The sequence below is a fragment of the Molothrus ater genome, chromosome 34 (genome assembly GCF_012460135.2).
Source record: "Molothrus ater isolate BHLD 08-10-18 breed brown headed cowbird chromosome 34, BPBGC_Mater_1.1, whole genome shotgun sequence".
Classification (NCBI taxonomy): Eukaryota; Metazoa; Chordata; class Aves; order Passeriformes; family Icteridae; genus Molothrus; species Molothrus ater.
In genome coordinates, this window is record NC_071661.1 from 432,190 (window position 1) to 454,539 (window position 22,350).

The window sequence follows — 22,350 nt, forward strand, 5'->3', positions numbered from 1 at the left end:
GGGTGAGTTATGATGCTTGTATCCCCATTCATGTGTTCTGTTTATGCTGGATATTATGTTCTGTACCTTTAAGATTGGCTCTGAAGAGTGAAAGTTTTGTTTTGGTTTTCTTATCAGCCTGGCTGGGACACAGAGACTGCGGCTTTTGCTTTTGCTGCTTTTGCTGCTTTTGCTTTTCGCTCTCTCTCTCGCTCACTTTCTCACTCGCTCTTGCTTGCTCCGCTCCTGCCTTGCTTTTGCTTCTGTTCCTAGCTAGTTTAGCTAAACAGTCCAAATTGCTTCCGGGACTGTTTCTCCTCTCTTTTTTTTTTTTTTTTTTGACCATCCCAAACCTGCTCCGGACTGGGACCTGGGAACACCGAGAGTTTCACCTTGTGGCCTGCAGCAGCTGCCCCAGCGCCGGAGGGACTGAGAACAGAGCAACCACCCCCTGAGAGAGACTTTCTGAATTTGTCATCTTTTTCAGAGTGGTGTCATCCAGTATTGTTCATTTTGTGTGCTGGGGGCTGCTGTGCCTGTTAAATAAACAGGTTCTTTCCACTTCTCTCCGAGGAATTCTTCCCGAACTGGTTGGGGGGAGGAGCCATCTGGGTTTGCTTACTGGAGGGGCCCTAATTTGGAAATTCTCTACCAAATTTGCCCTAAACCAGCACATGTGGCAAACACCCCAGTCCATCAAAAATGCGGCCAATTTTTGAGCTGTGTATGTGGGGCCATTTCTCAGTTTTCGCCTCGTGGGGGATCAGTGTGGCGAGCTCTGGACTCCAGTGACACTGACAAGGACAAAAGCAAAAGACGAGAGGCGCTCTTTCTTCTCGGGACCATAGTCCCACAGCTTTAATGGAGAACAACTCCAGGAGAGAAAGGGAGTGTCCAGGAGAGGAAAGAGGATGTCTAGGAGAGGAAAGAGAGCGTCCACCTCATGGCAGGAGATTTTAAACCCTGGGGAAGGGGGGGCGGTAGAAAGGAACGACCATAGTTCAACATACGTAAATCACCACACTGTAGTTTTCTGCATAAATTGCTGCACCTGTTGCAAACAAAATCCTAAAATCTCCCCAAACACAACCATACAGCCCCAAATGACCACAATGTGGGAGAAAAACCACTCAACCCCCCTGTATACCCAAGCACCAGGTGTCACAGGGAGTACCAACCCCTGCAACTAGAAAGTCCACACACACAAGCTCACCATGAAAGGATTATCTCTTTATGAGGGGACAGGATGCTCACTTTTCTCAACACAACACACACCATCCACCACATCAGCATCCACCCACATCATCTTCCTCAAACATTCCCACACTGAAAACACAACCACAATTACAACACACAGGAAAAATAGCAGCAATAAAACAGGATTTGCTCAATTCACCCCCAGAATTGCTAGGGGGTCCTTATTGACACAGCAAATCCTTTCTGCCAGCAGCCAGACCCAAACCCAAACTGTACAGGCGTATGTTGTGCACAGGACATCTCTGTGTGACTTGTGAACAGCCCTTCCCCTGCGTACGCCTTACAGGTCACTTTATACAGAGTCAAATATTCCCTTTCTCCACAGTCCCAGCAGTCTTGTCTGTCCCCCACGAGGAACAGCCAAGAGCGGAGGTGCCTCCAGGAAAGCAATGTCCTGGCAGCGCCCAGAGACATCCACAGCCCGGCTGCTCTCACTGGAGCAGAGAAGCGTTCCTGCCGCGGTCACCAAATGAAGCATGGAATAGAACTCGCCACAGTTAAAGTTAGAAGGTGGTATGTTTATTACAGCGCCAGGCACACGAGGAGTCGTCTCCTAAAGACATGTGTGAAGAATCATGGGCTCTGGCTCTCTACTTATCTAAAAACGTCTTACATATTCATATAATTCCCCAAATGACTAATACATATTCATTAGGCAACCCCATCTACTCCCCTTTGTATTAAAATGCATTATAATTGAGTCCAAAGTTCCTTCGCGTTTGTGCAGTCTTTCACTTCACGTGGGTTGGTGAGTTTTAAAGTGGGGAATGGTCTCCTTCTGACGAAGGCCAAGACGTCTTCCTCAATTTGACCTCTTTACTTACGACCTGTTGGCAGGCTTTCTCACCCCTTGGCTAGAGCTGAAGTTTCGGGGCCCAGGTGCAGGCTACAGTCCTCTTCTTTGTCACAAAGAAATCTGCATCCCATCCTGCTTCTTTAGACATAGCAAAGACAGGCAAGTGATATATTACCCTAGCCTTAACTACCTTATCTGCTAAAAATTAACTATCCCTTATTATTTCTACTCTTCTGCACTACTCTTCTCTTCTACTCTTTCCCCCTAACTAAATCTTGCTAAAATTTTAACTCTTCCAGTTCTTTTGAATCCTTGATTCATTGGCCTCATCTCACACGCCAGCCATGTGTGAGCCAATGCCATAACTGGGAAATTCCACTCCTGAGCAGGAGGTACAAGGCCTGGTTCTGAGCTGGAAGGGTGAGAAGGATGAGATGCACAGGCATTTTGATCCAGGGGATGTCCTGAAAGTGCACTGCCTGCCTGCCCCTGCTGCTGAGCACCACGCTCCATCTCCTTCTCCTGCTCAGCGGATTTTTAGGAATCCAGGGCTTGGTATGTATTATTTGCTACTGCAACTAATAGAATGAATTTGCTTTCCAAGCCCAGTTTTGTCCTGGGTTATTTTGTGAATGGGGCTCCTCCTGAACCTGTGACAAAGATCAGCAGGGACCTACAGGACACTCCTATTCTCATGTCAGTAGATTCTGAGAAGTGATTTAGGTATCAATAAGTCAAAAGGTATCAACCAGTAAATCAAATATTTTGGAGGAATATTTAGCCTGTGAGTTTCAGCAAAGTATTGAATATGTCTTAGATCCATGGATACAAACTAGTAAGTGAGATTGCTGGGTGTGCACGTATTATGGAAGTAATTCCCCACCCACCCAGTGCTGAAATCAAGTATTGCCTTTCTTCTAACCCTGAGCTGGCAGCAGGGATCAGTCCCTGCTTGGTAACATTCATTTTGAAGACTTCTTTTGAGCAGGTAAGAAAGGTCCAAATGAAATCTTTTCCAGCTGTTTCCCTTTGGTTCACCTGTTTGAGAGTTAAAATTCTGTGCTGCAGGTGTCCTGGGTGTGTGCAGAGCAGTGCAGACCCAGAAACCCCTTGGTTTGCCCACAAGTTGTCATGCCTTGCTCCCAGGTGTGCCCAGCTCTGGCAGGAGAAGGAGCCCGCAGCGCAGTGGGCACCGTGCCCTGCCCAGCCGGGGCTCTCTGGCACAGAGCAGCAGCAGCGCCAGCACCGTTCAACCCGCTCCTGCCTTGGCTTCCCTTGGGACACAGGAGCCTCTGGAAATCAGCACCGCCACTCGCGTTCCCAGCTTGGAGCAGCTGCTGCTGGCGGGCAGATGCTGCCAGTTCCACTGCTGCCAAAGGGGAAGAAAGGCAGAGATGTACATGCACTGGAGCCCTGGCCATGTCCAATAAAGGTGCAAATATGTGGGGAGATTTGTTGGGAAGGATTTCATCTGTGATTCTAACAGTGGCTTCTCTCCTGGTTCTGTGTGTTCTAGATGAGTAATGTAATGGTTGGCTCTGACAATTAAGAAGTAGATGTTATATGGATGTTCAGATGTGTAGTGATGATATCGTAATGTATCCTCCCATAGTCCTCTTTCTTATCTCCCTTGTAATAGCCTTGGTAGTCAGGGCATTTGGGGAGGGCTGGCTTGTTACCAGCAGGCGGGGTGTAACAACACCTGACCTCCAGTCAAGATGCAAGAAAGTAATCTCTAGCAATGGATGGCAGAGAAAGAGTTGACTGACAAAACTTTTGGAGGGGCTAAGGGTATAAAAGCAGAGCGTCCTTTTTGTAGATGAGCACACGGCTGCTAGTCATGGAGACTCTCAATGCTGCAATTTTTCCTTATTCAGTCCTTTGTTAAAGTTTAATAAACCTTCAAAATTTTTAAAATGAGAATAATTTCTCCCGTGTGCAATACTGTGGGCCATTTTCTTGGTCTGGTTTCCTTTGCTTGGGTCCCATCTGAGTGCTCAGCTGGGGTACGGGCTGTAGGTGCTTGGGGCACTCTTGGAGTTCCTCTTGGATCCCCTGAACAACAGGGTTTGGCCCATGGGGGAAGTTTGTGCTGCTTTATGACAGAGAAGAATTTCCCTGGCTCTTTTGTGTTTGCTCTAGGGAAGGTTGGTTATTGCTTTGCATAAATTCACAGACCAACATGGAGCGTTTGCTCTGTAATGTCAGGGCATGGTTGCCACATCGTCGTAGTGACATCAGAAGGGTGCCTTGGTGCACGGAAGGCCTGAGTGTCAGAGCAGCCCTAGCGCTTGCTCAGATCAGGAGAACCCTCCTGGCCAAGGCCTTTGTCAGTGGGCTGTGGCCCACTGACAGGAGCCTTGTTTTTTCTAGCGTGTGAGCACAGCCTGCAGACATGCAGGGCACTATTACAATGATTCAGCGACTTGCACCTGTGCTTTTCGCCGCATATGGCATTTCTTATGGTGCCTATTTCATTATTAACTTTGCACCTAATTAGAGGTTTCCCTCCTGCTTAGGTTAGGGTGCATCCTAACGTGGCTCTTCTATGTCTTCCTGCTCTTTCTTAGCGACTGAGTTTCTGCTTTTGAAACAGAAAGAGCATTAGGATGCCACTGGTTTGGTAAAGCTCCTGTCAAGACGTTCAGCTAAAAAGGGGGTGCCTGTAGCCACTGGGGAGGCATTTTCAAGGGAGCCTGCAGGGCTTCCCTTCCCTCCACGGGAGAGTCTGTGGCAGCAGAGTCTGTCATTTCCTCAGTTTGCTGGGACAAGCAAGACACCTTTGAAAATGTAGACTGGCAGACCTTGGAAGACTTTCTAAAAACTCAGCAGTTGTTCCCAGAATTCAGGGAAAGCTTCTTTCTTTCTAAATTTTGTCATGAAGGGATTTGACTGTCTAACTTGACCCTTTACTGAGTAGTAAAATAGAGATACGCTTTGCAATGAAATGCAAACTCCAAAGCAGAGAATGTCTGCTCCAGCACCCTGGAGCTACTGTTGGGCTGTTTAACAAAAGAACTGCAACAGCTCAGGGGAATTGTGGGGAAGCCTTTCTGGGCAACAGTTTCCAGCAAGTTAATGAGGATTGAGGCTACCACCCAGCCAGGCCAGCGCTGTGCTTCTCCACTGCTGCTGGCCTGGCAAACAATCATTGCCGGAGGGCACAGCAGGGAGTTCATGCTGCATCTTTGCTTCTAACTTGCTGCTTCTCCCCATTCCTCCTTCTTTTCCATCTGCTACTCCTTGTTGCTCTTCACTTTTCTTCACTTTCTCTTGTGATGCTAGTTTGCTTCCTTCCTGCTCTGACCTACAGGAAAGCTTTGTACCGGCGCTGTGTCAGAGAAGCCCTTTGGTAGCTCTCCAGTTTTTCCTGTAGTTTCTCTGGCCACCAGCATGGAGGGACCCCGGGTAGGCACCTGGAGACCTCATCCCCGACGGGGCCCAATCCTTGCAGAATGCAGCACCCCAGGTGCCAAGTACTGGCTCCCTGTCTTAACAGGTAAACCAACTATCAGGGGAGGTAGCGGCAGCAGGAGGCACAGCACAGCACAGCTCTTGCTTCCACTTAGGAACCTCCTTTCACCACACACTTGCAGGCACAGATCCTTTCACAGGCTTTGCTTCCCAGGTCATAGGGCTCATGATCCCACCAAAGACAGAGCCCCCGCATACTCATTGCGAGGCAGCAATGCTCCCTCCACAGCAACCTGCTCACCAGGTCCTCGCTACTTCCTCAAATCATCCATCACCAAGACTGGGAAGCAGGTGGCTCCATCAGCACTTGTGACAGCACGTCCCAAGAGCAAGAGTTTGATCACCCCTGGACCCAGTGAGTAGCATTTCTGCAGCCCTTCATCCAGGCCAGACAAGCAGGCCTTACTGTTGCCCTGTGCCAGCGGGGCACAGAGCCCTCTGCTCACGCCCTGAATGGGCTTCAGAGAGTTCCAGACAGAAAAGAAGCAAGACTGAGCACCTCCTCCAGCTCCTCCTGACTTCTCCTCTGTGGCTTGCACTTAGGCTCCCAGCTTCACTTTTCTTGTCTCCTTCTCTGTCCCAGGTGACTCCACCATGGATCCTGCCAACAAACACGTCTTCCGTACCGCACTGGCCAATAGCCTGGCATCCCGAGCCAAGGGTTTAAGAGGTTTCCCAACACCAGGTATGGAACTTGGGGAAACAGACACTCTTCCAGCCTGCGTGTCCTGCAGGGAGCATCTGCAGCTTCTTCAACAAGCCTAGCAAAAAGCCTGCGCAGCAAGAGGCAGTGCGTGTTCAACAAGCTTTGTGCCGTCCCACAGCACCAACTTCTCCCATCTCACACAGGAACTGGCACCTCTGCTTTCAAACAGCCAAGGCATACCACATGCAACAAAAGCCAGAGGCACTGGCATGAGGGGCAGGATAGCCTTCCTGCTCCTCACAGCCAGCTTGGCAGGCTGGCTCTCTTCCACCCAGGCATTGCACCCTTTGCCACAGGGCTGACCTACGCTGTCTTCCTATTCCGTTTCCAGCTGCTGGCACCTACAGCTTGCCCAGGATTCTGGGACCCAACACAGCATACACTCCTGCTGAACCCTGCTACTCCATGAAGGGGAAGAGTCAATACCAGAGCTGTTTTCAAGAAGTGGCAAAGGTGAACTGTGCTTCTCTTCTCTGACAGCAGCAGCAGAAGTTCAGCTGCTCTGCTCAGGGCACAAGGGCCCCAGTGCCTGCCCTTTCCCCACATAACACACGCTTCCCTGCACCTGCAGCAAAGCACAAGAAGCCACAGGGCCTCTGGCTCTGCTACTACCAGGAACAGCCACACCTGAACCCCCCCATTTTTCCACACCAGCAGCTTTGACACAGTACAGCTCACTGCTCTTAAGGGCAAGAATCTCCCCTCATCCTCTGGCAAACCTACCTGTCTTCCCAAGGAGCCCCTGTTGCCAAGGCTCCAGGCCTCCCACGCTACTCCTCTGGCCAGCCACCTAAAGCAGCACAGTACTCATGGACAGCCAGCAAGAATCCACACTGCCTCTTGTACCCACCAACCTCATTGCTTCTCTTGCAGACGCCAGGTCCTGCGGCACTTGACAAGGTGGATCTGGATGTCTACAAAACCAGGGCTCCCAAGTTCCCCATGGGACTAAAAACCAAACTTCCTGGAAAGGGAGTGTTTCCAGCTCCAGCGCAATACACCCTGGGAAAGGTAAGGCAGTCAGCCCACCAATGTGTTTTGCTGCTCAACCTTCACTTGAGGGCATCTCTGGAGAGTGAGGCATCCTCTTCACGTCTTTTCTTCCCAATTTCCTCTTCCAGTTGTGTCCTAGGGTGACTTTATGATGCTTGTATCCCCATTCATGTGTTCTGTTTATGCTGGATATTATGTTCTGTACCTTTAAGACTGGCTCTGAAGAGGGAAAGTTTTGTTTTGGTTTTCTTATCAGCCTGGCAGGACACAGAGACTGCAGCTTTTGCTTTTTCTGCTCTTGCTTTTCGCTTTGCTCTCTCTCGCTCTCGCTTGCTACGCTTCTGCTTGCTTTGCTCATTATCTAGTTTAGCTAAACTGTCCAAATTTCTTCCTGGACCATTTCTCCTTTCCTTTTTCTGACCATTTCGAACCTGCTCCAGACTGGGACCTGGGAAACACCAGAGTCTGCACCTTGTGGCCTGCAGCAGCTGCCCCAGCGCCGGAGGGGCTCAGAACAGAGTGACCACCCCCAGAGAGACTTTCTGAATTTGTCATCTCTTTTCAGAGTTGCCATCCGGTATTGTTTATTTTGTGTGCTGGGGGGTGCTGTGCCTATTAAATAAACAGGTTCTTTCCACTGGTTCTCTCTGAGGAATCCTTCCCGAACTGGTTGGGGGGAGGGGCCGTGGGGGTTTGCTTACTGGAGGGACCCTAATTTGGAAATTCTCCTCTAAATTTGCCCTAAACCAGGACAAGTTGGCAGTAACCAAGGCCCGGGACCCTGCCTTCAGTTTTGGACTCTGACATTCTCTCTTCAAAGCTTCTTTAATAGCTGAAACACATCTTGATTAAAGAGAGACACCTGAAGAGATTTCTTCTGTTCCTCCTTTGCAGCAGGGTGGGGTTCGGTGTGCCTTGCTGTAGACCACTGGCTTCACTGTCTCACGTCTATGCCTCAGTCAAAACACGGCAGCATGAGGCTGAGGGGAGAGCAGTGAGGTAACAGCGGGAGCCACGCTGTCGTCTCCAACACCACCCTTTCACCTGACCAGGGCAAAGCACTCTGAAAGCTTTCCAGCCCTGCCTTGCACACTCTCAGCCCATGCTGGCCCCTGCTGGCCTCAAGGACAAAGCCCATCTCAGTGTGCCCCTTTGCAGCGCACACAGCTGGCATCTGCCCAAGGGGTGCCCACAAACACATCTGCCCTGTGTGAAATACAAAGCTGTGTTTCATGTCAGGTACAAACAGGCGACATCTGTATTTGTAAATGAGAAATGTGTGGACATCGACAATGGGAGAGCTGTGAATTCTAATAATAACTGAGGAAAATAAAGCATGGAAAAAGGCCTTTGAACCTATCTTTTGTTTGCAATTAACCTGGTTGATTTAGGAGCATTGGAATTAAGGTGTTAAGGATGTTGCTTTTTGCTTGCATTTAATCCATAAAAAAGCTCTGCAATAATAACCTTTTGAAGTATAATTTTAGAATATTACTTGTATCCTTGAAACTATAGCTTTGGAGTATATATAAAGGAAATATGCTTATCTCACGCCTTATGGAAGCAGAGAAAAACAGTTTGAGAAAGGAAGATCAACATCACCTCAAGGATTTATGGTTTTGACCAAAGGGAAGCTAGACATCACTGTTATGAGATTTATAGTCTCTGCAATTAAAAGGTGGACACATCTGGGGAGCTGGACTCCACCAGATGGGATTCGTCTTTCTTCTTCCGGAAACTGGACCGCCACCATCTGGGGATACTCCTTTGAAAATACATCCTGAGAAATTAAAATCACAACAGTGTATAGAATTGTGATGTAATAATTTGGAAGAAAAATTGCTGATGAGTAAAAATTGGAAATAGAAACTGTTGAAAAAACAGCTGAGGAGTACCCCTATACATACCTGTAACCCTCAAGTATTGGTGTGCAGTTGGAGGGAACACTTCCCCCACTGTACCCAGCACTGTATTGCTCATACTTTACCGTATGAAATAATAAATTGATTGCTGCTTGAATATTGGCCTAGTCAAGCTTCTTATTCATAACAGAGCTCAAGGTGCTGCAGGTGAGGTTTGGGTTCCCTTAGAGAATAGTCAGGGGTGGCGAGCACTGGAAGATGCAGCTGCAGTCTGTGACTGTGGTCACAAGGGTTTTCAGGATGAAGAAGAGACGAGAATGTTGACTCCATGATCAGAAGGCTTGATTTAATATTTTATGATATATGTTACATTAAGACTATATTAAAAAGCAATAGAAAGGAAAAGTTTCTTCAGCAGCTAGCTAAGCTAAGAATAGAAAAGAATGAATAACAAAGATCTGTGTCTCAGACAGAGCAAGAGCCAGCTCTGCCATGAGTGGTCAAGAAATCTAAACACCCACAGGAGACTAATCACCTGTTACATTCCACAGCAGCAGATAACTATTGTTTACTTTGGTTGCTGAACTGCAGCTTGTCACAAGGAAAAATCCTAAGAAAGGATTTTTCATGAAAGATGTCTGCGACAGCAGTCCCCATCCATGTCCCTTTCAGTGCTGCCTTTAGGGTGTCTGCAGCCTGGATCCAGAGCGCCCTGGGGGCTCCTGCCTCTGCCTTTGCACTCAGGGTGAGGATGCCCAGCAGCCGCTGAGGCCGGCAGTGGGGACCAGGGCTGGGGCTTGTGGCCTGGCAGGTGTGGCTCTGGGGGCTGTGACACGCCAGGGCACGGGTCACTGTCACTGCCCTCCGGAGCCCTGGCTAGCTCTGTGATGCTCCAGGGACAATGGCAAGAGAGGGGAACTGGCTAGGTTAGGGTTTTGCCTGAGCCAGAACCTCTAGGCCAGCTGCCTAGCAGTAGAAACCCCCAGAGGACCGAGTGAAGGAGGCAGAGGAGGCTCTTCTGTGGTGCAAAATGCAGCGAATTCATTTGGAGAGGCGGTGGAAGGCGCTTACAACAACACCCACAACGAAAAACAGAAGTTAAAAGAAACCCCAGAACCCCTGTGCACGGGTTTTTAAAATCTTTCAAAACGGGGGTGGACACCATTTAGTAACCAATAAGCGACCCTCGGGGTGTGGTTTTGAGGGCTACAACAAATCAGAACAAGGGGAGGAGAGAGGGTTGGGACAGGGATTGGAGCTTGGGGTGAGGGACAGGGAACTGTCTGGAACAAAGGGTAGGGTTTGGGCTGATGGATGGGCCAAAGGGGCCGGGTTGTCTTGACAGACAGGGAAAAATCTGGTCAGGAGGGAGGGGATTCCTTGAGGGACACTTGGGTAGGAGGGCATAACACAGGGGAGAAACTGACTGTAATAACTTGGGGAGCACTTGAACATACCACAAGCTAACAGAACATTTGGCTCAGAAACTCACACACCGCAACACAGACATTCAGGCTTTCAGCAGCCGAGAGGCGGCACTGTCAGAACCCGCGGCAGCTGCTGAAAGCCATCTCTCTCCTTCAGGCTCTTGCCGGGTGGGAAGGGGCTGCGAGCTGTGGGGGCTGCACTCCCCCTGTGCTGGGAGGATGATCTGTACCAGGGGAGAGCAGAAAGCTGCCACGGTGAGCAGAACACGCTCAGAGCATGACAGCTCAGAGAATGGCACTGCCCCTGAAGGGCAAAAAGCTTGAAAGCATAGAATTCTGTGCAGGACCGTTGCACAAATGTTCTCTTCAAGAACGTGCCCATTTTTGTATTCTGTAGATGAATACTCTGAGTTTTATAGAATACATGAGGTTTTTTCTTAAGGCTTTTGGGAGAACTCTCAAGTTTATTTCTATCTACATTTTACATCCAGCATGTGTACAGGTTTTTTAAATTTTTCTTTTGTAAATACTAAGGGAAAAAAAATACCCAAGCATTTTTTAATCCTTTGGAATATTGTGATTAATATTTTTAGAATGAAAACCTTGTTGAACAAGTGTGAAAACACAGAGAGAAGAAAAATAGCATAAAAGTATTTTTTAAAAGGGTGTATAATGAGGACTGCAGACCTGAGTAAGTCCTCCAAGGGCAAATTCTTCAAGAACGGCCAAGATACTTCCTTAAATGAAGGGAAATATGACCTGAAGCCATACAAAGTACAGCCAAAGCAAATGAAAACCCTTTGGAAAAGAGGGAATTTTGCCTGTGACATCAGTCTGTTGGGATAACTGAGGGATGCCCATCATCCTTGCACTGTATTCCTTGATATTTGTAGTGTGTTTTCTCCCAGTTTCTGTGAAGTGAATAAGAAGCTGCAGTTGTTTACCATTAATTTAAGCTCTTAGGGCAATTACCAAGCACCATAAATGTTTTTTTGTAGCTGAGCAGGATTGAGTTTCCCAAATCTTCTACAAAGCAGAAGGGAACCACACAGTTACTTGTGCTAATGTTAATGAAGGGTTTCATGAAAGCAGGTGAATGAGAGCATTGCATTATAAAACTTCCACATTCAAGGAAACAGGAGTGCACTTGGAATAAAGCATATGAGGCTAGATTACCATCAGAACAGGATAAAAGAAAATTACTTGGCAGGAAGTGATGTAGGAAAAAAAAGCCATTTCTGATACATGTGCATGCATTTGTAAGCTAAAAGAGAAAAAGAAGGGCAGAGATAATAAGGAACGAAGATTTTAAAATTGCACTGTGCAGAAGAGACACACGAACCACCAGTGTGAACACAGCTGAGAGATTCAGCTTGGAGATGGATTGGAGTGGAATCCATTCACCGAAGGTCTCTGGTGCACACGAGTGCAAAGACTGAGGAAAGAAGGAGAAAAGTTTAGTTTCTGAAAGCCATTTAGATTCCTGGAAGCATTGTCTAGAGATCTAGAATCTAAAGCCTCAGAGAATCTGAACCTCAAGCATCCCCAAATGGATTGGGAAGGTATGATGTGCACACCTCTGCTGCTCTCAGAGTTAATGAAATTGACAATGAGTGTCAGCAAATTAGGAATGCCCACCCAGATTTTATCTCCATTACTTTAAGAATGTTATGTTTGCCCCATTATCCCATCAGAAAAGAAACAAAACAATATTTGAGATAGCAGCAATTTAAATTGAATGGTTTAGAAAATTTATAAGTAAGGGATAATTTGGTTCAAATAATAGTGCATAGGCAGAAAATAACCGCAGGGTACGGAGGGCAGGGCTCTTGGACCCTTGCCACCTCACGTACGAGCTTGCCAAGTGAAGATTCCCCCCTTTTATGCCATGTGTCAATGCCATCTCCTCCCATTTTCGGTTCGTCACACTTCTGCCTCCGCCCTCATCACCACCTTTACCGCGCACGCTCCACCACTCGGCTGGGTGGTTGCACAAGTCTTTGGGGGTCCTTTGATGAAGATTTTGTAGTCTTCCCCTTTGTCCTTTAATTCACCTTTGGGTTACGCATGCGCACCAAGCCAGTACAATGTAAGCCAAGACTAACATATTACTACATCTAAATATCAAGGCAATAAATCCTTTATAATTAGCATTTTTCTGGCACCCAACCAGTTTTTCCTTCCTTTCTGCCCATTTTTTAGCAACTGTATCTTCGGCATCTTCCTCCTGTTCCTGAACATCTGCTGGGGGGGGGGGGGGTGGAGCCCCTCCTCTCCCTTTCTTCTTTGGCATTACAACTTTTAACTGTTTTATTATTCCCAAATATTAATTATTGTATCAATATTGATTACTGTTTCAATTTTTATCAGCACGAATCATACCTATTTGCCACAAATCCCCCCCCATAATTTCTCTTCTTGTTCATTATGATTCATGCTTATTAAAAAGCTAGGCCCTGATATCCTTTATATTCTTCAGAATTTTGATTTTCTCGTTGTCTCATTTCAGCTTCAAACTTTTCCAGCATTTCTATTACTGCCTCTAGTCTTTCACACTCTCTTTCAAATTTGGTTAGCATTTCCTGGTCTATTTCAATCTTTTTAGGTCCTTGTTCTTTAACACTGGTCGATTTAGCATTTAGTACCATTATAGATCTTGGTTTTCCTTTTTTCTGCTAATTCTGGATCTAGAGGCATTGTTGTAATCTGCATCCCCTGAATCACTGAGTGAATTAGCCTAATAAAACACGGAATCATACAAGGCAGAAACAAAAGTCCCAAAATTGAACATAACAACATGAACCCTAACTTTTTCCACCAAACATCTCCAAAGAGCTTTTCCCACCAATCTGCTTCCAAGACTGAATTCTACTTTTGTACGGGCATGAGCCACTCTTTTAATTTTCTGTGATAGCTTCCCCATAATCATCAATTTCTACACAGCACTCGGATTCATAAATCTCCCACAAACTCCTCCTTCTTCTGCTGACAGATAGCCTAGGGCAATCCTGTTTTGGTACACAAACGCCCGCATTTGTGTTTATTGCCTGGCCAACATTTTTAAGGCACTGGAGGTGTGATTTGACACCACATCCACTACTGCTTGGAGCCTTATCAATCAATTCAACAGGTAAATTGGGGTCCTATATCCCCATGAACCATGCTGAGCCTATGTTGCTGGGTCATACTATGCTATAATTCTTTCTGCAGACCATTCGTCCTCTCCCTATTTTTGATTCCTCCTTGCTGTTGGAAAATTGAAATTCAAATCTCTTTTATTCCGCTGCAGAGTTTCATACAGTGGAGTTCTGAACACATTGCTCCTAGACCTCGGTAGAACAAAGAAGGAGGGTTGTATTACTCCCAAGGTACAGGTTCCTCCCCATTTTTGAGGTAACTCACTGTATGCTCGCTGCCCACAAATCCAATATATCCCATCTGGGACTTTCTATTTCTTATCAGTTTTCTCCGGTTGTTCCCAATAAGACCTCAGGCTGTTGATGGATTGGTAGGGGTTAGCTCCAGGACTTCTGTACCAGCATACATTAATCTGTTCATCCCATTCACAATTTATTGCTTTTATTGGTCCTCAATATCCAACAGGGGTTTCAGGTCGCCAAACTTTTGAATGATTATCCATATTGACCACCAATGTGGATTTACAAGGAGTATGCCCCACTACTTTATGAAATTTCCTTCCTTCTCGAGTTATACAAATGATTCCAATTACTTGATGGCTTAAAATCCATCCTTCAGGTCTCTTCAACGTTCCAGAAATTTGGGTGTGGTTCCACTTTAAGAATTGCTCTGGAGCTAAGCTCTCACCTTTCCACGGCCATCTTTCAGCCATTTTTAGACCTCCACAAATCCAACATTTGGATAATGCCAATTCTGTAGCAACCTCTTGCATCAATCCCACAAACAGATTCTTATTCGAGGCTGGCAGATCCCAATCTCTGTAGTGCTGTTTTAGCTGTTTATACAATTCAGCCAATTCTTTTGACTCTTTTCTCCGGTTCTTTCCTCTATTGCCCTTTGTTTCCTTTTCTTCTTTGATTTTCTCTTTCAATTTTTCTCTTAGTGCCCGGCTTCCTATGCCTATACTTGGATCATCTCCATTATCATCTCTTTCAAAACAAAAGAATCTTTCATACTGGGGGCAAATCTGATTACCATGAGGATAAGGAGCTCGTCCATTATATCCCAATTTTTTCCCTACTCAGTACATCTTTCCTTCTTTAACACAAACATCTATAAAGCTGCTGCAATTGTAGCAGGCAGAACTAACATACAGGTGTATCACAAACACAGATTCCATCTCGTCCTTAATCCAAACAGGGTGATTGCAATAGTCACAAATGTTGAAATTGCTGGGACTTGGTTTTTGCCCTGTTTGCTTTTCCATTGCCGAAACCCTGTCCAGTGTGGCTTTCTGGCTTTGGCCAACCACCCAGAGTACCAGAATGATCACAGTGAAAATAATCCTCAGGAAATCTACCATTCTACCTTTTTCAAGGCCCCTTGGGTTGCAACCAAGGGCCAAGATGCCAGTCTTCTTGGTGGCAAAGGTAATATCCTGGGATCTAGTCACTGGTGCTTTTAGTTTCCTTGGCACCCATAGCCCCACAGAGTTTGCTTGTCCCCTTTTAAATGCCATTCCCCTGTTCTGGCTGGTTAAGAAGAGATAATTAAAACAAAAAGAACAGGGAAAAGGTTAGACCAGAACACCATAAACCTCTATTTTCCAAAATTTCAGGGATGTGCCAACCACAATAAGAGTTTACTAATTATCTTTCCGCTTCAAGGGCAGGGAGTTATTAAGTCGCCGCCTCCAACAGGCACACTCGTGGCGCCAATATGCCCCCGGAATGCGCCTGTGATGTGGTACAGAGACTTCTTTTCCACAACAACTATCGATTGTGAGACACTGGTCTGTAAGATCATGAATTGCTCGTTCTCTTATTTGTGCTAGAGCCAATATAGCAAGAACCAATTGATCTAAGTTCTCTATTAATCCAATTGCTGCTGGAAGGGTCCTGTCTCCCAGTCTCAAAGGTATCCCAAAAAAATCACTAGCAATGCCTTCTATAGTTAGCCAGCTAAACACATAACCATAGCAAAACAAGCAAATCAATTGTCTCTCCTTCTCTTCCCTCCTAGTTACTCTCCACCATGAGTTAAAGCAAAGTGTGCAAACAATACATATCCAAGGATGACACCCTAAACCATGTTCACCACACTCCCACCGTTTTACTTGTCTCTGGACTCTTTCAACAACAGGTGTTATCAATCTCAGTTCCTGGGATTGCAGTTCTGTAATCAATTCTAATAATGTTGCTGGTGGGTGATCCTGGAGGAGATCTTTGATCCTTTTAGGCCGTTCCCACCGATTCAGAAAGTCTTTTATTCTTTTCCATCGGCATTCTTCTGCCTCCGAGCTCAAGGGAATTGTGGTCGGCAGCCACTCTAGGATGCCTAGTTCATTCTTAATAAATTAGGGTTAATATAAATCAACTTAAATCCTACCATAATATCACATTCTTGGAATTACATGTTCCAACAATTTTTTTGCCACCATTTCAGCTGTAGCCCAAGCTGCTGGAAATGCTTCAACCCACTGAGTTAATTCATCTATTATAACTAACAAATATTTCCACTGACCCACTTTAGGCAATTCTGTAAAATCAACCTGGATCTTTTCAAATAGCCTGTAGGCTGTTTTGCATCCTCCAGAGGGAGGGCTCTTCAACACCTTCTTATTTACCTTTTGACAGGTGAAACACCCCTGGGTAATTTGTTTTCCAATTTCAAATATCCTTATACACCCATAAAGTTTAAAAAAAAGTGATCACAAAGGGCTCTTGTTCTCCAGTGTGTCCGTCTATGCAAGTTATCTAAGATCTAACGTGCCACTGGTTTTGCCATCATAATCCTGCTATCAGGAAGAACTCACTTTCGCTCCTTAAATGTTGCTCCTAATTTCTTTATAGCTGCCAGTTCTGCTAGCAGAAGGGAAAGTGTCTCCTGCTGAATTTCTGTTTCTTGTAAGGTCATGATTTTAGTATCCCTTTTCCTTACGGTCGTTCTTCTTGCTTCTTTGTCGGCCAAATTATTTCTTTCTGACTAATATTTTCCTTGGGCCCTTTAAAGCTTCAGGTATCTGAATTATCAATCCTTCGTGTACTAACCCTTTCCCTTGAGTGTTTATAAGTCTCCTTTCCTTCCAAATTTTTCTGAAAGTATGGACTACACTAAAAGCATATTTGGAGTCCGTATAAATAGTCCCTTCTCACCCTTTTAATATTAATAATGCACGGAGTAATGCATAAAGTTCACAGGCTTGTGCTGACCGGGATGAACTAAGGGGACCAGACTCCTTTACCCCAAGCTCTTCCCCACTTTACCTGAATTTCAAACCGTATTATTAATTTCCAGATTATCCTCTTCAGTTAAAGAAGAAATTTTAAGTTTTCTTTTGTAGTAAACCCCATAGATTTAGGAAAAGCACCATGGAGAATATGAACAATAGGAATGCTGAAACAGCAAAAGAAAATTCCTGTTTCCCTGTCCTCTGCCCTTAACCTACCTCTGTAACCCTATAAGGCAATGTCATGTTAACCCCTTACCCATTGGTCAAGCTTGGATCCTTTCCAACCCTATAAAAGAAGCATACTGTACCCCATTAGTTGAGAAAGAAGAAGAGCAGAGACCCTTCACGGACCTCCCCAAACAAAGCCATCTCCGTGGAACAGCCTGCGCCTTCTCCTTCTCCTCTCTCTCCGTCTGCTGCAGCCTCCAGCCCAGGGCACCACTACCTAGCAAGCAAAGCTGAAATCCTGAGAGCTTGCAATCACCATAGAGCTGATAATCACCATGCTTGCTAGATGGCAGCCCCGCAGCATTGGCATGAGCGAGCCAGCTTCGGGCACCCGGTCCCTACCCAGGGACTGAGCTCCTGAGCCCGATTGCTCTGCTTTATGATAAGGCCGATCAGAGGCTTTATCAGTATGTGACTTCTGTATAATTCTGAATGATGTTGCTCAAGACTGAGAGCTGCATAGTAATAAGAAATGGAAAAGCAATGATGAGAAAAATAGTAGAGATACACAACAATGGAGAGGAGATTGGATTCTGGTTTGAGGCAGGATTTGGTTCCAATAAAATCTGCCTGGGAAGAGGGTTGGCTTAAACTGGCATTGTTTGCTTTCCTTTGAAGAACAACAATATCCAAACAAAAAAAGATGAATATTCCTGGGGTAGAGGTTGGTAATTCAACTGCAAACCACAGGAGAGGAAGGATTGCAGGAACCACAAGAGGAAGACAAATTGTAGTCTCATCAAACAACAGAAAAGTCAGGTGCCTGTGTATAAATATACAACGTTTGTATTGAATTATTCCAGGAAAATGCGAGTCTGAAGTGAATCCCAGGTGTTTGACTTCATGAAAATTAGCAAGCCCTGATTAGATTTCCCTCTCAGTCAGTGAATATGAAATCCCTGGGCAGATGCCTCAGTTCTGGGTGTAGGTAGAGTTACTGTATTCAGGAACCTCTCCTCTGCATCTCCCATTTTTCTGAAAACAAGTCTCACCCAGTGGCCCCAGTGCCAGCACATGTCACCCTCTGAGCTGCACTGTTGAGATTTAGATTTCAGCCATGACTGAAGAACAACAAAGGCTCCTTTGTGATCCTACCCAGAGATACAGCTGGGAGCAGCTTCAGCAGCTGTTAGAGCACTGCCCGGGTCTTTATCAGAACAATCTTAATTGATGTTGGAAGGGATTGAAAGTGCAAACACAGGTGGTTTTAATCCCCTTCTTCACTTAACCTCGGCAATGTAGCTCTTCTTTTGGCTGGCTTCAGCAGCCCAGCCATAGAATTCTAGAATGGTTTGGGTTAGTGACAAACTTAATGAGCATCTCATTCCATCCCCCCTGCCTTCCAGTATCCCAGGTTGATCCAAGCCCTGTCCAACTGGCCTGGAACACCTCCAGGGATGGAGCAGCCACAGCTTCTCTGGGCAGCCTGTACCAGGGCCTTGCCACCCTCACAGAAAATAATTTCTTCCCAATATCCATTGAAACCTGCTCTCTGTCAGGCTGAACCCACTCCCCCTTGTTCTGTCACTCCAGACCCTTGTCCAAAGTCCCTCTCCAGGTCTCCTCAAGCACCTTCAGGCATTGGAAGGAGCTCAGAGGTCTCCCTGGAGCTTTCTCTTCTCCAAACCGAACAGTCCCAGCTGCTCCAGCCCTTTGAGCATCTTCACAGCCTCCTCTGGACCGGCTCCAGCAGCTCCACATCCTTCACCAATTCCAGCAAGCAGCCAGAGTTCAATGATTGAGAGACAAGAGCTACAAGGTTCATTCATTTTTATCAACACAATGCCATGACACAGGAAGCCTCAGGCCCTGTGGTTCCCTGAGACCAGCTCTGCATCCCTCCAGCGCTGCCAGGAGAAGGGGAGGGCATCACCAGGAGGGATCAGCACTGCCAGGGCAAAGGGTGGACAGAGACCTGCCCTGTCTGGGGTGGCTGAAGGAGTCATTGGAATGGATCTGGGCGAGGGTTTGACATTCCAGGAGGACAAAGGCTGGAGTGTAAGGCACTGTCAGCTCCCGAGAGCGACCACCCGGTGGCATTTTGCATTTGTAATGAAACAAGCCCAAGTCCCGCCTCTGCCTGCGTTCCAGGGAACAGTGAAATACGATCCGGGCTAAGGAGGCTGGAGTTAACTGCGTTTTCATTAAAGATTGGCTCTTTTCTAACAGGACAGAAAGAAGCTCAGTTACACAGACAGGGGGAGCAAAGCCACCATGAGGGTTAGCAGCCAGCTAGACCCTGCAAGTCCTACCTACCACAGTTTGTTAAATGCTTTCTGTGTCGGAGCTCTTCCCTCTTATTCCTCATGTGAGAGAGACCAAAAAACAATGAGAAAATCAGAGCCTAAATGCACCGGGCACAGCTTTGCAATGGGCTCTGAACAGAGTCCACTGGCTGTAAAGGCCTCCCATTTACCTAATGCAAATCCTTATTCCTTCTCTATAATTGCCCTGAACTAATTAAGATTTTTTAGAGCACAAGGTATTTTATTTGTCTTCAGAAAAGGGTTTCCCCTTTGTAATCCTATCCTAAATCCCCTTTCTTTTAACCTTAGCAGCTTCCCACCATTTTGCCACCCTTTTTTTAAACCCTTTTTCTTCAAGCTCTCTGTATTTCTTAAACCTTTGTGCTCTACAATATCAGATTCCTTATCTGCTTGGCTGGCTGATTTCTTGGGGTTCCTTTGTGAGCTTGGCAGTGAGATAGCAGCAGTACAGTTAGCAAAAAAAAAAAAAAAAAAGAGGGAAAAGATCACCCCAAAAAATAAAAAAAAAAAAAAAAGAAAGAACCTTCCTTAATTAAGGGAGGGCAGCAATAGCAATACATGATGGTTTTCAAATATCCCCAAACTTTTTCCTGATTCTGTCAAGTATTTAGCATTAGCCTCTTTATAGTATTCAAGGGAACATGAAGGGGACTAGCAGGAATTAACCAAACTAAGTAGGTACCGGAAATCAAATAATAGATAATTTCTCTGAGACTGAAAAGGAAGAAAGTATTTTACATTGCAATTACAGCTGAAGGTACCTGGGAAATATCAACCTGCTTAACTTCAGGTGTCTGAGCAGCTCCTGAGAAAGTGGCAGGACTGACCACATTTCTCAATAAAGCACAGGCTTTAGTGCCACAAAATCAGGGCCAAAAAGCAGAAAAACCCTTAATTTTTTTCTTAGTAACAAGCCCCACTAAAAGGGATCCCAGCACATCATTTCACTAGGGGAGGAAACAACACAGCAAGAAAGGGCTGATGTGGAAAATTGATGTCATCACATGCCGGGGGCTCAGCACACTTTTCCACACCATTCCTGGATGGGAAGCTGCTGCAGGGACGTGAGGTCCGTGCCTGGGAGCAGCAAAATCCGAGTGCTGGGCTGGCAGGGTGCCAGCAGCTGCTCCTGCTCCTCCTCTGAGTCACTGCCCCGTTACCTTGGCGAGCACAGCCACGAGTGCCTGAGAGCAGCTCCAGCGCGCAGAGAACGTCTTGGTTCCTGTTCCTCCAGCAGCACAACCCTGATTACACATTCTGCCCCCGCTGCTAATTAATTCAATAAAATCAGGAGCACGTCAGCAGTTGCAGAAGGGACTTGCCAGTTGGCACACGCTGCCTCCAGCCCCCTCCACAGCATCCCTGTGGAACAGAGCTCTTTTTCCTCAGCATTTCAGGGCTGGTGTTCCCCCTCTCCCAATTTTTGCCCTGTTTCTGGAAGAAGGCACCATAAAGAAGTTATTTGCACTAGGAGGGAACGTGTTTTGGGCTGATTTTGGACAAGAAGCCGGGTGGGACCTCATCCCTCTCCCTGATGCCTTGGGCTGCCACACTTTGGGTGGGAGTTTCTGCAGCAGCACCTGATCCTCTGCCAAGAAGCATTAAACCCTCTGCTTTCACCTCACAGCACTAATTACTTCTCCCAGGGCCTTTGATGCTGCTGAATAACTCATTAAATTCCCTCTAACCTGTCCCAGCTCTGGCTGAGGACACAGGGCCCTTGCAGGCCCAGAGGCCTCATGCAAAGCCACCCTGGTGCCACCAGGCAGGCAGCGTGTGGCAGGATGGTCTCACCCAGGACCCACCCACAGGGCTGCAAAGAGAAGGGAAAGCTCTGTCAAACATGCTGTAAAATCAGGCCGAGACATTGCCCTTGACCAGCTGTCTCTCTCTCCAGGCCCTGCTTCCAGGGCTGGCTGCAGCAAATGGGCTCTTGTGCCAACAGATCTGTCAAAGCCCATGGCAGCAATTCCCAGCCCTGCCTGCTCCAAGTGACATCATTTTGGTACCTGACTACTTCAAAGGTGAAAGCATATTCTCTCTAATTTGCTAAATTGACAAATTGACTCCTCTCAGGAGACAGTCTCATTGAAATCTTCTACTTCTTTAGCTTTGCACACTCAGCCCATTCCATTGAAAGATTTTACCTTAATTTCTTCTCCAGGAAAGAAGTAATTGATATTCAATTTGTGGCACTTTAAATGGGTATGTTGACTACAAAAATCCACTGCTCATCACATCGAAGGTTGATCCAAGAGTGCCAATTACTCCAGTAATGGAGATCTTTAGAGGGATGGGTGGAAAGGAACAGCATCAAAATGGATGGGTCTTCTCAGAGGAAGAAGCAGAATCTGGGAAGACAGCACAGCTTTAAATTAGGATATCTGCTGGGCATGGCAAGACAAAGCATGACCCATTCCTCATCCTGTCTCTGGATGTGATTCAACCCACTGGTCCCCAGCTCTGGGGGGTGTGGTGCAAAGTCTGATCCTCACTCCCCTGGCAAATGACAGAGTTGAGCTGATCTCAGCCTGGAATCCCTGTGCATTGACAGCAAGGACTCCTACCAGATGGAACTCATGGGTTTGCAACAAGCACAGCATCCACTGGCAGGGAATGATTTGCTCTTCATCCTTCCCACGAGAGGCATTTCTCTAGGAAAATCCACTCTCTAGTGGGGACAAAGCAGTAGAGATGGAAGGTTCTGTGTGCCCCAAAAAGCCAATTGTTCACCCCACAGCTATGCCACTCACAGCCACCAGCTCTGCACAGAGCAGGCAGCAAACTGGTGACTACTGGCACTGCCTGTGGTCTGAACTGGGAGCTGTGGATCAAGCTTCAAGTGCTTTCTAGGGGGAAGTATTTTACCCAGTTCCCTACAGATTCTGGTTCTGGCTCAGTCCCACAGCACCTTTGAGGAGTGTTTAGGTCACAGGGTCTCCCCAGGGTGCAGCTGGAGCTTGGGGCCTCCTTCCAAACTACAGCACAGCA

General features: G+C 46.6%; 2 protein-coding genes across 2 annotated transcripts in view; one reads left to right on the forward strand and one right to left on the reverse strand.

Annotated features, from left to right (window-relative positions):
- LOC118700683 (zinc finger protein 271-like) overlaps positions 1 to 22,350 on the reverse strand; it is a gene marked incomplete at its 5' end in the record, with an annotated part of 83,707 nt that overhangs the window by 20,419 nt on the left and 40,938 nt on the right. The window lies entirely within an intron of this gene.
- LOC118700680 (outer dense fiber protein 3-like) lies at positions 5,426 to 8,009 on the forward strand. The gene is made up of 6 exons (XM_036405275.1): positions 5,426 to 5,531; positions 5,661 to 5,861; positions 6,090 to 6,191; positions 6,544 to 6,665; positions 7,086 to 7,223; positions 7,962 to 8,009. Exons 1-6 carry the CDS (start codon positions 5,426 to 5,428, stop codon positions 8,007 to 8,009), a joined length of 717 nt encoding a protein of 238 aa, XP_036261168.1.